Source organism: Oryctolagus cuniculus, chromosome 1, assembly GCF_051225735.1.
Source record: "Oryctolagus cuniculus isolate XC-2025 breed Fujian yellow rabbit chromosome 1, ASM5122573v1, whole genome shotgun sequence".
NCBI classification, from domain to species: Eukaryota; Metazoa; Chordata; class Mammalia; order Lagomorpha; family Leporidae; genus Oryctolagus; species Oryctolagus cuniculus.
This window is the reverse complement of record NC_142867.1, coordinates 80,364,515-80,378,714: the sequence shown is the minus strand read 5'-3', so window position 1 is coordinate 80,378,714 and position 14,200 is coordinate 80,364,515. Positions and strand designations below refer to the sequence as shown.

At 40.3% G+C, this 14,200-nt stretch overlaps 1 protein-coding gene across 5 annotated transcripts in view; it reads left to right on the top strand.

Annotated features, from left to right (window-relative positions):
- Positions 1-3,069, top strand: part of NOX4 (NADPH oxidase 4) — a 208,546-nt gene extending 205,477 nt beyond the window's left edge. For all 5 annotated transcript variants that reach the window (XM_089311743.1, XM_089311732.1, XM_002708641.6 and 2 more), the window contains one exon: positions 1,219-3,069. In XM_089311743.1, coding sequence (XP_089167869.1) covers positions 1,219-1,339 — 121 coding nt within the window. In that variant the 3' untranslated portion in view covers positions 1,340-3,069. The remainder of the gene's footprint in view (positions 1-1,218) is intronic.
- The last annotated feature ends 11,131 nt before the right edge of the window (positions 3,070-14,200 follow it).

Below are 14,200 nucleotides of genomic sequence, written 5' to 3'. Positions count from 1 at the left end.
GTGCAGTCCTCAGTGTAAGCTCAGATTCCCCTGCAATGTCTCTCACCGGGTAGCCAAGGCCGCCTGAGCTTGTGGCGTCTCCCACCAAGACTACTCAAGTCTCAGCCACACCATGAGTTCTCCCACACACCCTCAGTTTTGTTTTTGTTTTTATATTTTTTTTTCACGTCCCGGTTCATTAGCTCCACACATTCACTAGGTCTTAGTCTCCTGTTATTACTCCCCACCAGAGTCAGGTTTTCCTGCTTGGCTGAGGGCAGGTGCAGCCCCGAGCTGGAGCAGCTCTTATATGTGTCCAAAATGCCATCTGCTCTGTTTTCTCGCACACCTTTGTAAGGTGAATGGAGAGAGAGAATTTTGTCTGTAACATCTTTTTTATTTTTGTTTTCCTCTAGTTAGGCTGGTGCACTTTCCCACACAGGGCTTCAAGCCTCGTTCCCTCTATGCTCTTCCTCCGCTTTTCTGCAAGTGTCTCCAGCTACTGTGGTTTCGTCTCACCTCCCTTTCCAGTGCTGGTGTGGAGACTCTCGGCAGCCCAGGCCCTCCATGTAGATCCACCGTGTCCCTCTAATTCCGGAAGTGTTTCCTCTGCTATTTTTTCCCTAACTCTTCCCTGAGACTACCCTATCCCAGCTTTTATTAAACTATCTTTTCCTGAACTATCAGTGAACCCCCTCCCTATTCTGCCATATTGGAACCTCCCTCCTGGATTATAAATTTTTTGTTTGTGTGATATAAACTAGTCTTTAAAATTATCCTTTCAAACTGGCAATGTCTTTCCTCTCTCTCTTCACATATATATCACTGCTCATGCAAATCCTTTTGGCAAATTTAGAAAAATGGCTATAAAATGTTGAATAAGAGAAGAATCTGCATGGCCCATTGAGGGCTAGACATGTATCCTTTTATATTCTCTGTATGGTTTCTGATGTCAGCGATACTATAGTATGAAAAAATTAAGGCAGGCTGATCAGTCTTTGGTCATAAGGAACTCTGTGCTCATAGTTAATTCTTTTTTCTAATTATCATGAAAGCCAATATAAAAGGGTGGATTAAGTAAAATATTTCTCTAGAAATCATTTACATTTGGAAATAATTGGAAAATTGTTTTCAATTATCAAGTGAACAGGAAATTCCTGTCAATGCCTCAAATCAAACTCTTATTGTGTTCTGCCTAATTTTCTACCTGAATTTTCCATTTCTTCCCCCTCTTTCTAGGAAAACAGTTGGTGTCTTCTGCTGCGGACCCAATTCACTTTCCAAGATTCTTCATAAACTGAGTAACCAAAGCAACTCATATGGGACAAGATTTGAATACAATAAAGAATCTTTCAGCTGAAAATCTGAGAAGAACCAGGACTCTAAAGAAGGAATGTGTGCAATATCTAAAACTTTGAAACTCAGCTGAATCAAACAGCTTTGCTGTGCCAAAGAGTAGCAAGGTTTTATTATTTATGATTATTTAAAATGGAAATACAGAGAATGTGGCAAGATGACAAGCCACATTGCATGTTTGATCTGGAAACCAGAGAGGCCCTGAGGAATATTTGATGTGATGATTCACTTTTCATTGCTCAAATTAAAAGAAAACTATTAGATGCTCACTGTTGATTCTTATAGCAGTGTCAAGAACTCCCTAGTGAGGAGCTGAACTCCGTCACTCTGAGGCTGACAGTCATGGTCCTCTTTAAATTGTTTATGGTTGAACAAATGAAAGAAGAAAATTAAAAATTCATTGAAACTCAGATTATGTTTTCTACATTGTGTATAAACACAATAGCTTTAATTTGGAAAATTTCCAGGCATATATATTAGATGTCTTAAAATACAGCACGAGACTCTGTATTGATACGGGTACTTTGTGTTTAATCTTCCTCACTACTGATAATACCTCTGCTTGTTGTCTGTAGGCTATATGTAGTATCTACTTTTATATTTTTCTCTCTTCCTTTTATTCTAACAAGGAAAGTCTCTCCTTTCCTAGCCTACATTAGACTCAATAATGTAATAGTTCATTTTCATCTTCAACTTATTTAATATATGATTATTGCATAATATGAAAATATAATTACTATAATTGTAAAGGGACATGTATCCTAGTAACATTTTTTCTTTAGCATTGTGGTCTCTATTTTTTTTTCCACTTTTATTCCTAGGCACACTTTATCTTTTATTATTTTATTTTATTTTGCCTTTTAAAGTGCATTCTTTAATTTGTGCTTTGTGACTGAAGGACATCATACCTGCCAGCAGGCACTGAGAAACAGTATCTCTATCCCTTATCACACAATGCTTTGTGATGGAGATTTTAAAAGTGTAGTCACATTCCTGAATATGAACCCTGTATTTTACTTTCTCCATAAAAGGAAATCCATCATCAGTCATTCAAATTTATTTTTCAGAATCAGTGTTATTGTCTCACTGTTTGATATCCAACATTCTAAGAGAATTGTTGGGTTTAAAGTTGCTGTAGGGACTACACTGTGTGACCCTATCAGTTTGTTTCCTGACTTTTATATTTGCTACCTTAATAATTAAGGAGTTCATATAGCTTAAAGATTTTGTTTAGTGGATATTTATCAAATGCTATGAAATATAACACACTCTGATTTAAGCAGTTTGATTTGCCTCTGTTAAAATTTTTGCATACAACATAACATGATGGATGCTACTGTCAGTTTTTTTTTTTGTTAGGATTCACCAATAGCAGTCAAGCATGCTAAACCACCCAACGCTGAATGACTGTGAGTATATTTACATGTACACATATCTTCCTTCCCTTCTAATTTCTTCCTTTCCCTTCTGTAGAAAGGAGGTGAATCAGAAAAAATGATGGGAAATGTGCAATGCAACTGCAGATTGAGCTCTGAGGGCATAGTTAATAACCAGTGCATCTTGGCTACACTTCTTAGAGTAAAAATAATTTTATGAAAAACCTGTAACAGAAAGAACTAATAAAAAAAGTTTGAATTTGTTCAGGCTTAATGTGCAATACTGACTCTTTAATGATAACTTATATATGTGATTATATTAATGCACCTAATTTCAATAAAACAGATCCTTCCATCAGTTTTTCATCTTTGTGAGTCATCTGATTTATGCAAGGGAAAGCTGTAATTTTAAATGTAAATTATAATTTAAAAACCCTCAGATTCATATACACTATCATACAAGTGGGCCTAGTAAGTTTTTTTTTTAATTCAATTTACAAGTAAAATGCTTAGTACTTCACTCAGTGACTTGAAAATGACACTTGGGTGACTGTGATATACGTCAAGCATTTAAAACAAAGAAATAAAAACAATTTAGACAAGGCATAGGCTAAATTGATTTAATCTATACAGTCCTGTTATAACGCCACAAATCAGCATATAGTCGGAGCATTTTTAGCATGTGATGGATTTAAATTATAATTATCAATAAAGGTGAATGCTAGAGGCAAGAGCTATTGTCATCAATAGATAATGTTGTGCTTAGAAGTTATGTTAAAGAGAAAAAAGTCAAGAAGTTTTTTTTAAGGATGATTACCCAGAAGAAAAATGATTTTTTTTTAAATAAACCAATGAGACAAATCCTTTAAGTTTCAACTCATGAGAAACAAGTCCTTTTTCTTGTGCTAACTAGGACAATTTCATAACCAGTTAGTTTTTAAAAGAATAAGGGCAGGACTACTCTTGTTTTGTGGTTGGGGAGACTAAGGCCCAGAGAGTGGTAATGGTTTAGCATTGTTCACTGAGTCTGCCAGAGCCAAGACTGAATCTCAGCTTTTCCAGACTGTGCTACTGAAAGCTCTTTCTTTCTAATCATTAAATATACATACAGTAAACCACTTAGTTCTTTTAGTCTGAATCCCCCCATAAAAGCTATCTGGTATGGGGACGGGAGTACTAAGTGTTAATTCCGGATTCAGATCCAGAAATACATATTCTTCTTCCAGTAAATCTCATGATTCTAAATTGGTTACTCTTATTTTCCTTCTATTAGGACCTAATGTCAGATATTAATTTTTAAGTCTGAAAATTGTACTGAAGGGATTATGTTCTCCAGAACTTTTCCTTGGACAAATAGTTGACAATATGATTTCTAGGAGATGCTAATACTGTAATTTTAAATTTAGGTTCTTAGACCAGAGCCATAATTTCACCAATTTTCTAACTGCCCACTGAGATATTGATATTAAAACAAATGACTTTTATTCTCTCCTCACATGACCATAACATGCTTCTTGTCCAGGAGAAGAGACAGCCTTTTATAAACTAGGGAGACAGGAAATAAAGTGCGGCATAATGAGATTAGCATTTACTTCAACCACCACGGTACAAAGAGAACTCACTGTTTTCGTCTGAATATCCTCCTCTATTACCTAAATCTCTTTATTACATTCTGTACTATTCTCTAAGGATAGAGTTGCAAACTACCTACACTCAGGCTTCCAAACAGAAGAAGCATAAGACTTCCAACACTTAGCAAAGAAGGGACCTATGAACATAAGAGAAGAAAGGCAAGGTGGATCTTTCAAAATTATCAGAGATGTACATGAATGTTGCTGTAGATGATAAACCTGTCCTCTAAATGCAGAGTCATAAGCTGCACATTTAGGAACTGGTAGGGCAAGAAATGTCTCATGAAAGCAAAACTGGAGGGAGAAAAATGATCAGAGAGGGCATTTACCACATCAGAACACAATGGTGCTTTAGTTTTTGTAACTCAATAAATGCTGAAATCTGTAGTAAAACTGGCTATTGCTATGGTTTGTATTAGAATGTGTTGTTTATTTTGTTAAGGGAGCTCACATTAGCATTGACACTAGAATTTTATCAGCAGCTTTGCCTTTGATTAGAATTCTTTTTTTTTTTTTAAAGAAATAGAACTTTGATGAACTTCTGTTTGACCTAGAGAAGACCCTGACCTTTAGATGAGAGCCAGCATTGCATAAATATTCTAATATATGTACAGTAAACAAGGAGAGAGTGCCATGCTTTGTTTCAGTTGCATATACCATGCATTAAAATTCTGTCATTATAAGGTCATATTTCACAGCTCTTATCCTTCGACCCAGGGGACAAAAGCCTTCTTCATAAATGCAGACATTTAGAAACATTCTCTCTGCTGTATCACAGGAGTCTATTTGCTCACCTGTATCAGCACATTCATGTGAACCCAGTTTATCAATTTAATACAACTATACAATCCATTTTAGTGATGAGGAATCTCTACCATATAAAACATGTGGATCTTTGTTCACTTGCTTAAAAACATACTGCATCCCACACATTGATTAAGGAGAAGGTAGTTAAATCTTCTACATTTTTGTGTCTGGCTAAATATCAATGAATGTAAAATACCTCACTGCCTATAGTTGGAATATGTTCTGTGTTTAGATGTGATGCACAGTACATACCCCAGGTTCCCAAAGACTATCACTATACAAAATACAAGCTCTTAGCCGGCGCCTCGACTCACCAGGCTAATCCTCCGCCTGCGGCGCCAGCACACCACGTTCTAAGAGTTCCAGTGGGGGCACTGGATTCTCTCCCGGTTGCCCCTCTTCCAGGCCAGCTCTCTGCTGTGTCCCGGGAAGGCAATGGAGGATGGCCCAAGCGCTTGGGCCCTGCACCCGCATGGGAGACCAGGAGAAGCACCTGGCTCCTGCCATCGGATCAGCGCAGTGAGCCGGCTGCAGTGCGCCGGCCGCGGCGGCCATTGGAGGGTGAACCAATGGCAAAAGGAAGACCTTTCTCTCTGTCTCTCTCTCTCTCACTGTCCACTCTGCCTGACAAAAAGAAAAAGAAAGAGAAAGAAAGAAAGAAAGAAAGAAAGAAAGAAAGAAAGAAAGAAAGAAAGAAAGAAAGAAAGAAAGAAAGAAAGAAAGAAAGAAAGAAAGGCTCTTATGTCAACTTGTCATCTTTTTTTTTTTTTTTTTAATTGGAAATACAAAGACAGAGAAAGATCTTCCATTCACTAGTTCATTCCCCCAAACACCCTCAATGGCTGGGTCTAGGCCAAGACAAAGCCATAAGCCCCAAACTCAATCCAAGTATCCCATGTAATGGTTGGGTCCAAACTACTTCTGTCATCACCTAATGCCTCCCAAAGTGTGCATTATCAGGAAACTGAAATCAGCAGCAGAGCTGGGATTCAAACCTTGGTATCCCAACATGGGATGTGGACATTGTGCAAAATGTTCACCCCAGTAAAGCATCCTTAACCACAGAACTGGGTGCCCATCACAGCAATTACACCTTTGTTTAAAGGTGATAATTATCAGTTTACCAAATGATATCAGTAGGAAATTGTCTTTTCTTCTCTTTAATTAAAAGCTGTTTAAAAATCAGAAGTCGGGGGGTGGGGGGGCACCGTGGCTAACTTGGTTAATCCTCCACCTGCAGCGCCGGCATCCTGTATGGGCGCCAGTTCTAGTCCCAGTTGCTGCTCCCCTTCCAGTCCATCTCTCTGCTGTGGCCTGGGAAGGCAGTGGAGAATGGCCCAAGTGCTTGGGCCCTGCACCCGCATAGGAGACCAGGAGGAAGCACCTGGCTCCTGGCTTAGAATCAGCACAGTGCTGGCCGTAGCGGCCATTTGGGGAGTGAACCAACAGTAGGAAGACCTTTCTCTCTGTCTGTCTCTCTCTCTCACTGTCTGTAACTCTACCTGTCAAATAAAAAAAAAAAAAATCAGAAGTGAGGAAAGTGGAAATCTCTTTAGAAAGTGAAATAATTGGCTACAGCACTTGAGACTGTGTTACCATTTTATTCAGCCGACTCCAGTGGTGTGGCATGAATAGGATTCTGAGTTAGAAATCAGAAGACTTGAAACTGTCATCCCTGATGTGTATTATACTACTTATATAAAAGAGAGTAATTTGTACCTCTGGCTAATTTGCAAGAAGATATTATGTAAGATTGTGGGGGAGGAAAGAGAGATGGGTGGTGAAGAGAGATTTCTTGGACAAATATTCTATAACAAAAATAAAACGTTGGTTCAAGAAAAGGAAAAGAGGCTTTCGGGTGTTACAGGCATTGTTAATGGAAATATTTAGTATTTAATTTTGATTTTGGGGCACGTAGAGAAGTGTCTACAAGCCAACCAGCATCACTGTCTCTTTGTTTTTCTGAGTTCCTGAAATCTCTAGTTCCTTTTTTTTTTTTTTTTTTGAAATCTCCAGTTTCATTGCAATAAATTCCTTCTGTATTCCTCTTAGCTGATTTTGATGAGGCTGACTGTAGCTAGATATAGATGCACTGTTATATGAAAACGGTTTTATGAAGTACCAGAGGGTGACAGAAATTACATGTTTATTTGCAATTTGATGGGTGGGCGGGATAAGATGTATATGAGATATCTTACTAAATTAAATCAAGACTTATGTCTTAGAACTAGAAATAGCAGTAAGAATAGTTTAGAAATACTGTATTGTACCTATTTTTTCCTAGATGGGTATAATGTAAATTTTTCGGTTTCTTAACCTTACTAAAGATATTTTACTTTATGTGTTTTCATGAAAATTTATTTTGTAGAGTTTTACATTTAAGTTGTGTGTTCATCTTTATGATGCAGTATAAGAAAAATCTCTTGGATGTAAATGGAATTTTACAATTGTATTTAATAATGCTTTTCAACTTCCACAACATTCAATTATGGCAGGTTTGCAGTTTGAGGACCTGTATTTTACCCATCATTGTACAAGATGCTTAGCAATCCAGGTGTGGCATTTGATTCTTGTCCAGTTAAGTGAAAGTGTGGAGTTATGTAATATAGGAGAGGAAGTACTAAATGAAATTCAGTACCTGTAAAGAGTTGGAAAACCAGCTTTATTTTTATATGCATTTTATTACTGTAAAATCATAGAACCTTTATAGGGAACCTGTTTTAGAACATTACATAGAGCTTAAAAGGGAGATGCATAAAAATTAGTCAAACATACGAACATACTTAAATGTCTTCATTGTAAACCAATTTTACACTTTTAGGCAGTAATAATCGGTAATTTTCCCCAGGATCTTGAGAACAGGATAGCATTGTTTTCCTCCTAATGCAAGGCCAAATGATCAGACAAATTGTATGTGTGAAGTTAATAAGCACGTAATATTTAAGAAATGTTCTTTTGAAAAACTTTTAAAATGGTGGTATTTCCACTTTCTCAACACTTTTGTAATTTTCCTTTCAACAAGATATGTAATTGGGAATGAAAGGATTCTAACCAATAAATTTAATATTCTTGGTCTGGGACTTCAGTTTTAGTTTTTGTTTTGTGGCGTTATTCTCAAATCTCATAATTGTGCCCATTAAAATGAAAACATTAACATTTTAAATACAAAAATTATATGTGCTTTTCTGCATGCAAAATAAAGTAAAATACATTCATTATGTGGTCTAAATAAATTTTTATAATTGGTCATCAAGGATTTCTAGTTCACCTAAACATTGAGTATATGGCACATATTATGTATACACATAGAGTAACTAGTGCTTTTTATTTTTATTTTTTCTAATTCATCATCACCTCCTGGATTTGAAGTCTGTGAATTACAGAGAATGAAGAAGAATGGAGTAACTCTCAGGTTTATCTCATATTTACATACGTGGTGTATAAGCCGTTTGCTTTAAACTCGGAGGGCCCTGTGTTCTGATACATTGTGAAAACTGATTTCCCATCAGTAAAGCACAGACCACATTTTCTGCAAGGTTTTTCTCTAAGAATCTATTTTGTGCTTCTTTGTTGGCTGTGGATTTCAGTAGAACTTAGTATTTTACAATGGATAGAATGAGCAAAAATGCTTCAGTACACTTACGATGATTACCTTTAAGTCCTAAGATAAGCCTGGTATGGTGTACAGAGTTGGAATGGCTACCTGCCTCAGCCAGATGCAGACACTTGCTTCAGAGAAACAGACATGCTATCCATGTTTCTAAAGGTATGTTCTTTATAGTAAATAATCATTGTTTTCATGTGTCTGAAAGTCATTCATTGGTCAAATCAGATGCTACAGGCTCTAATGTATAAAGCTTTTAGTTTGGTGACTTGTTTGTAAGATTTAAACAGGTTATTTCTTAGACGGTACTGCATTTTCTCAATCAATTCCTGCCAACATTGAAGTCCTTTGAGTGATTTATTTTAAAGATTCTGCTTTCCTGAGATGGTGTCTTGCCCCCTGTGTGTTGCCAAACTGTCATATGTTCTATAACGGGCATTTCAACAGGTCAAGTTCAAATGCATTAAAGAGGCAACATTAGCAGTAATGTGTCTGCATTGCTGTGTTCGTTGTTTGCTGTGTGTCATACAACAGCATTAGTCTTGTAAGATCACTCGGTAGCAGCAGCCAGTAAGGGAAGTATGCAAAAGATAATCAGGAAAAAGTGCTTGGGGGTGTGGTGGGGAAGGGGTGCGCCCATCAGAGACTGATACAATCTCAATCTTGAAGATTAAAAGTTTCTCTAAAATGCCTTTCTTATTCATATGGATTACCTTGCTGCCAAGAATGTGTTTGCCAGAACTCAAAATGATAAAAATGTTTGACAGCATAAGTTTCTCATCAGTTTTTTTTTTATTAGGCAATGAAATCTATAAGAAATCTTTCTGAATGACTTGTGTTGTAGAGTCCATATTCGCAGTTTGTTGATAAAATGTAATCAACTGGGAGATATAAGTATTCCTTCCAGAATATGTTTTGCATTTCAGATATAGACTAAAGTACTGTGTGAAAAGTAATTTTTGACTAGAGTATTAATTATGACAGATTGCAAAGTTACCTTCCATGTATTTTGACAATGTGACTTTTGAGATTTTGTTTCCAATTTTTTCTGACAAAAGGCTTTGATGAGTGGTTTGGGCTAGTAAATAAATTCAGATTTCAAACGTTTCCATAGCTGACTTTGTGCCTTAAATTTCTTTCATGATGGTGGTAGAAAGTAGTTTATTTAGTTTTTATGGGAAAAATTGTTGGAGAAATGATTGCTTGTCACGGGCTTGCAAATAAGACTGAAACAAATTATGTATTACAAGTGTGAGGGCTTTGGTTTTTTTGTTTTGTTTTGTTTTTTTTTTTTTTTTGACAGGCAGAGTGGACAATGAGAGAGAGAGAGAAAGAAAGGTCTTCCTTTTCCGTTGGTTCACCCTCCAATGGCCACCGCAGCCTGCGGGCTGTGGCCGGTGCACCACGCTGATCCGATGGCAGGAGCCAGGTGCTTCTCCTGGTCTCCCATGGGGTGCAGGGCCCAAGTACTTGGGCCATCCTCCACTGCACTCCCGGGCCACAGCAGAGAGCTGGCCTGGAAGAGGGGCAACCGGGACAGAATCCAGCGCCCCGACCGGGACTAGAACCCAGTGTGCCAGCGCCGCTAGGCAGAGGATTAGCCTAGTGAGCCACAGCGCCAGCCGAGGGCTTTGTTAAGGCTTGTCCTTAGGGGTAGTTAGCCCCAATCTCTCAACCTTACCTGTAACAGGTGCTTCAAATTAGAGTAATAGGCAAATAGAGCCCTGAGAGCCACAGCGAAACCATGAAGCTGTGCCAAGACTACACCTTGTCTTTAACAGTTGTCTAACATAGTTCTGTTCCCCTACTGATGTCTTCTAAAGCAGTTTTGACCCTGAATCATCATTAGAACTCTAAGAACTCTCAAGCATTTTTTTCTGTTTGTTCCTAATCTAGCTAGAGACTTCAGGAGTCCAGGTGCTATGCTACACTTGCCATAAACCTATTTGTTGAGGTAGCTGGATTAACCCAGGGTGTGCTTTTGTCTGTTTACCATCAAGCACCTTAATTAACTTATTACCTTGAGTTCTGAGTTTTCTTCTGCCCCAGACCTTAGGGGAATCATTCAGGTATTGGTCTTATTCAGCCATGAGCAAGTATGCTGTTGGTCACTGTAGTTCCACATCCCACACAGATGCTACAGAACTGGGTGTCTTTATGGTAGAATGGTAGGTCGAGTGTATTTGCATGTGAAATGGTGCTCCAGGTAGAGTCATTTCTTGTTATTCATGGTAGTTTTTTTCTATAAAGTTACCACACAGACTGAATTAGCAAATACCAAACCATTGCCCTCAGTTAGGTCTTTGTGAATCTCTGATCACATTTTTATCAACACATTAATATAGAACTCTGTGTATGTGAGTTTAAGGATACCTTATTTAATACACTGGCCTTCAAATGTTCATGGATAATGTGTATTGCCTATGCATTTCCAAAAGATTTTGCACAAAAATCAACTTATCCTTTAATGCAGGTTTCATGAGCTTTTTGAAGTATCTTCATTAATATTAAGCTCATGACCATCAGCACCATAACTCATGCTTGAGCAAAGCTTCTATAACATGTTTTAGGAACAATACACAGTGCGTCATTGCACTTGAATGGTTTGGTGAAGACACCAACAAAAAGCACAAAAATGTTACAGATGCAACACTAAATAGATCATAAAGAGGACAGTTAAGATGGTTTGAGAGCTGAAACAGGAAGAGAGACTGTCTTCTTGTTTAGCGTCAGCTCTCAATGTGAGCCTTGAGCAATCCAGATGTTTCCCTGCTCTATGCATGTCCACAAATAGCTGTGAGAATGCAGCAAATACTGATTATGGGTGTGGGGAGCAACTCGGACTAGACTAAGTTACTGGAATTAAGACTTATTCTATGCATCTGCTCTCCCACAATATGGCGCTGGGAGAGGAGTAAACAACTTCTACACAGCTGCCTCTCTTTGGAGGAGAGCAGCGTGCTCGGCGTGTGGGTAGCAGAGTTGGGATTGGTGGAAGAGGACTATAAAGGAGGAGAGAGACAACATGCACCAGGAACATCTAAGGGGAACATCCGGATAACATCTGAGCAGCCCCCGAGAGAGCCGGCCTGTGGTGTGCCGCTCCCCTGCAGAAGTGGGGAAAGTGGCAGGGGGCCCGCCCCTCCATGGAGGTGGAGGGACAGCAGCCAACCCGGGAAGAACCAGCAGCAAACCCAGGAAGGGCCGAGCAGACAAAAGAACAGCGCAGGGTCCTGTGTTGTTCCTCCACGAAGAGGGGGAGTGACATAATGGTGCTGTGACTCGGATATGAAACCTAGGAGGGAAGAAGTGGAAAGAAGCGGGAAAATATCGGAGAGAGACTAGGGAAGAAGTGGGAAGAAGTGGGAAAATACCGGAGAGAGAGACTAGCAAAGAGCCTAGGGAAAAGCCAGATGGAAAAGGTGCTGGAAGAAGCTATCAAAAGCCTAGGCGTAGACTCGGATATGGACTACGGGGGGAAGCTGGGAGAAATCTCTAAGGTTGAAAGCGAAAGTGAAAGCTAGAAGAAACTTAGACTCGGATACAGACTGTGGGGAGAAGCCAGGAGAAATGAGAGGGGAATATTGTTGGAAGAAAAGTTAGGAAACATACCGGGTAGAGAAAAATATGTTAGGGAAAATGAAGCCGCGGGGGCAGGCCGAAGCGGAGATGTAAGCTAGGTTGGGATTCATCAAGTCAGCCTGGGGAGCAAAAGGTGAAAAACTAAAACCAAGAAGCGGAGACGTAAGCTAGGTTGGAATCCGTCAGATTAGCCCAGGGAGCAAAAGACGGGAAGCCAAACCGAAGCGGAGACATAAGCTAGGTTGGATTTCGTCAGGTTAGCCCGGGGAACTTAGACTGAAAACTAAACCAACCGATAGCGGAAACGTGAGCCTAGGCTGTGATTCGCAGAAGCTGCCGTGCGCAGAGAAAGCGCGCGGGGCACAAAAGGAGAGAGTGCACGGGGCGTGAGTAGATAGAGCGTGGGGCTAGCGCTGAGGCCGTGGGGCGGCGCGAGAAGGCGCGGAGACTGCGGAGCGCGCGTGAAGCTGGGAAGCCAAGCAGATGAGAGAAGCGCGGGCTGAAGCTGTGCAGAGCCGGGAAGCCGCCGCGGGGCGAGGCGCTGAGAAGCCGCAGGGATAAGAGAAACAGAAGTATAGAAGTAAAATGAGAGAAATAGGAATGCTGGCAGATAGAAGTAAAATAGGAGAAATAGGAATGCCCGGAGATAGAGAAATAGAGAAAAATAAGGCCTCCCCACAACACGGCAATGAGAGGGCTTGGATTCGGTCTGCCTGATTAGTAAGACGATAAGCACCTGCAGGCAGTATGCGCTGCAGGTCACCGAAGAAAGGCACGAATCAACATCAATAAGTCTCCCCACAATACGGCAATGAGAAGGCTCGGATTCGGTTTGCCTGATTGGTAGGGCTTGTAAGCACCTGCAGGCAGTTCTAGCAGAGCAGAGCATGCGCTGCAGGGCACCGAACACAGGCACGCATCAGCGCCTAAAAACCTCCTCACAACATGGCGAAGAGAGGACCCAGAGATTCGGTTTGCCTGATTGGTAGGGCTTGTAAGCACCTGTGGGCAACTCTAGCAAGCAGAGCAGAGTGTGCGCCGTGGGGCACCGAAGACAGGCGCGTATCAACGCCAAAAAAATAAAAAGAAAGGGGGATCTGTGGGGAGCAACTCGGACTAGACTAAGTTACTGGAATTAAGACTTATTCTATGCATCTGCTCTCCCACAATATGGCGCTGAGAAGGGAGAAGCAGCTTCTACACAGCTGCCTCCAGTTCAACCAATAAACTGTACGACCTACTCCTGATTGGAGGAGAGCAACGTACTCGGCGTGTGGGTAGCAGAGTTGGGATTGGTGGAAGAGGACTATAAAGGAGGAGAGAGACAACATGCACCAGGAACATCTAAGGGGAACATCCGGATAACATCTGAGCAGCCCCCGAGAGAGCCGGCCTGTGGTGTGCCGCTCCCCTGCGGAAGTGGGGAAAGTGGCAGGGGGAACCGCCCCTCCACGGAGGTGGAAGGACGGCAGCCAACCCGGGAAGAACCAGCAGCAAACCCGGGAAGGGCCGAGCAGACAAAAGAACAGCGCAGGGTCCTGTGTCATTCCTTCGCGAGTGGGGGAGCGACAATGGGGTTGCCGAAAGTTTTAGCAAATATGGAACCTGAATAATGAGACTTTACCATATCTACTTTTCCTGGATATGGAGACTGGATGGAAGATTCTGTCTTTCTTATCTGCAGTCCTTATACCTCAATTTCTGGTTGGGAGCCAACTTGGAGAGGCTTTTCATAGGGGAGAAACATGTTTTCTTATCTTGCTGGGTCTGCCTCTCTTCTCATCCTTTTCCTTCTTCTGAGTATTAACTTATTTGAACAGAGCATGGATTTTTATTGACTTACCTTTATTGTGATCAAAATATGT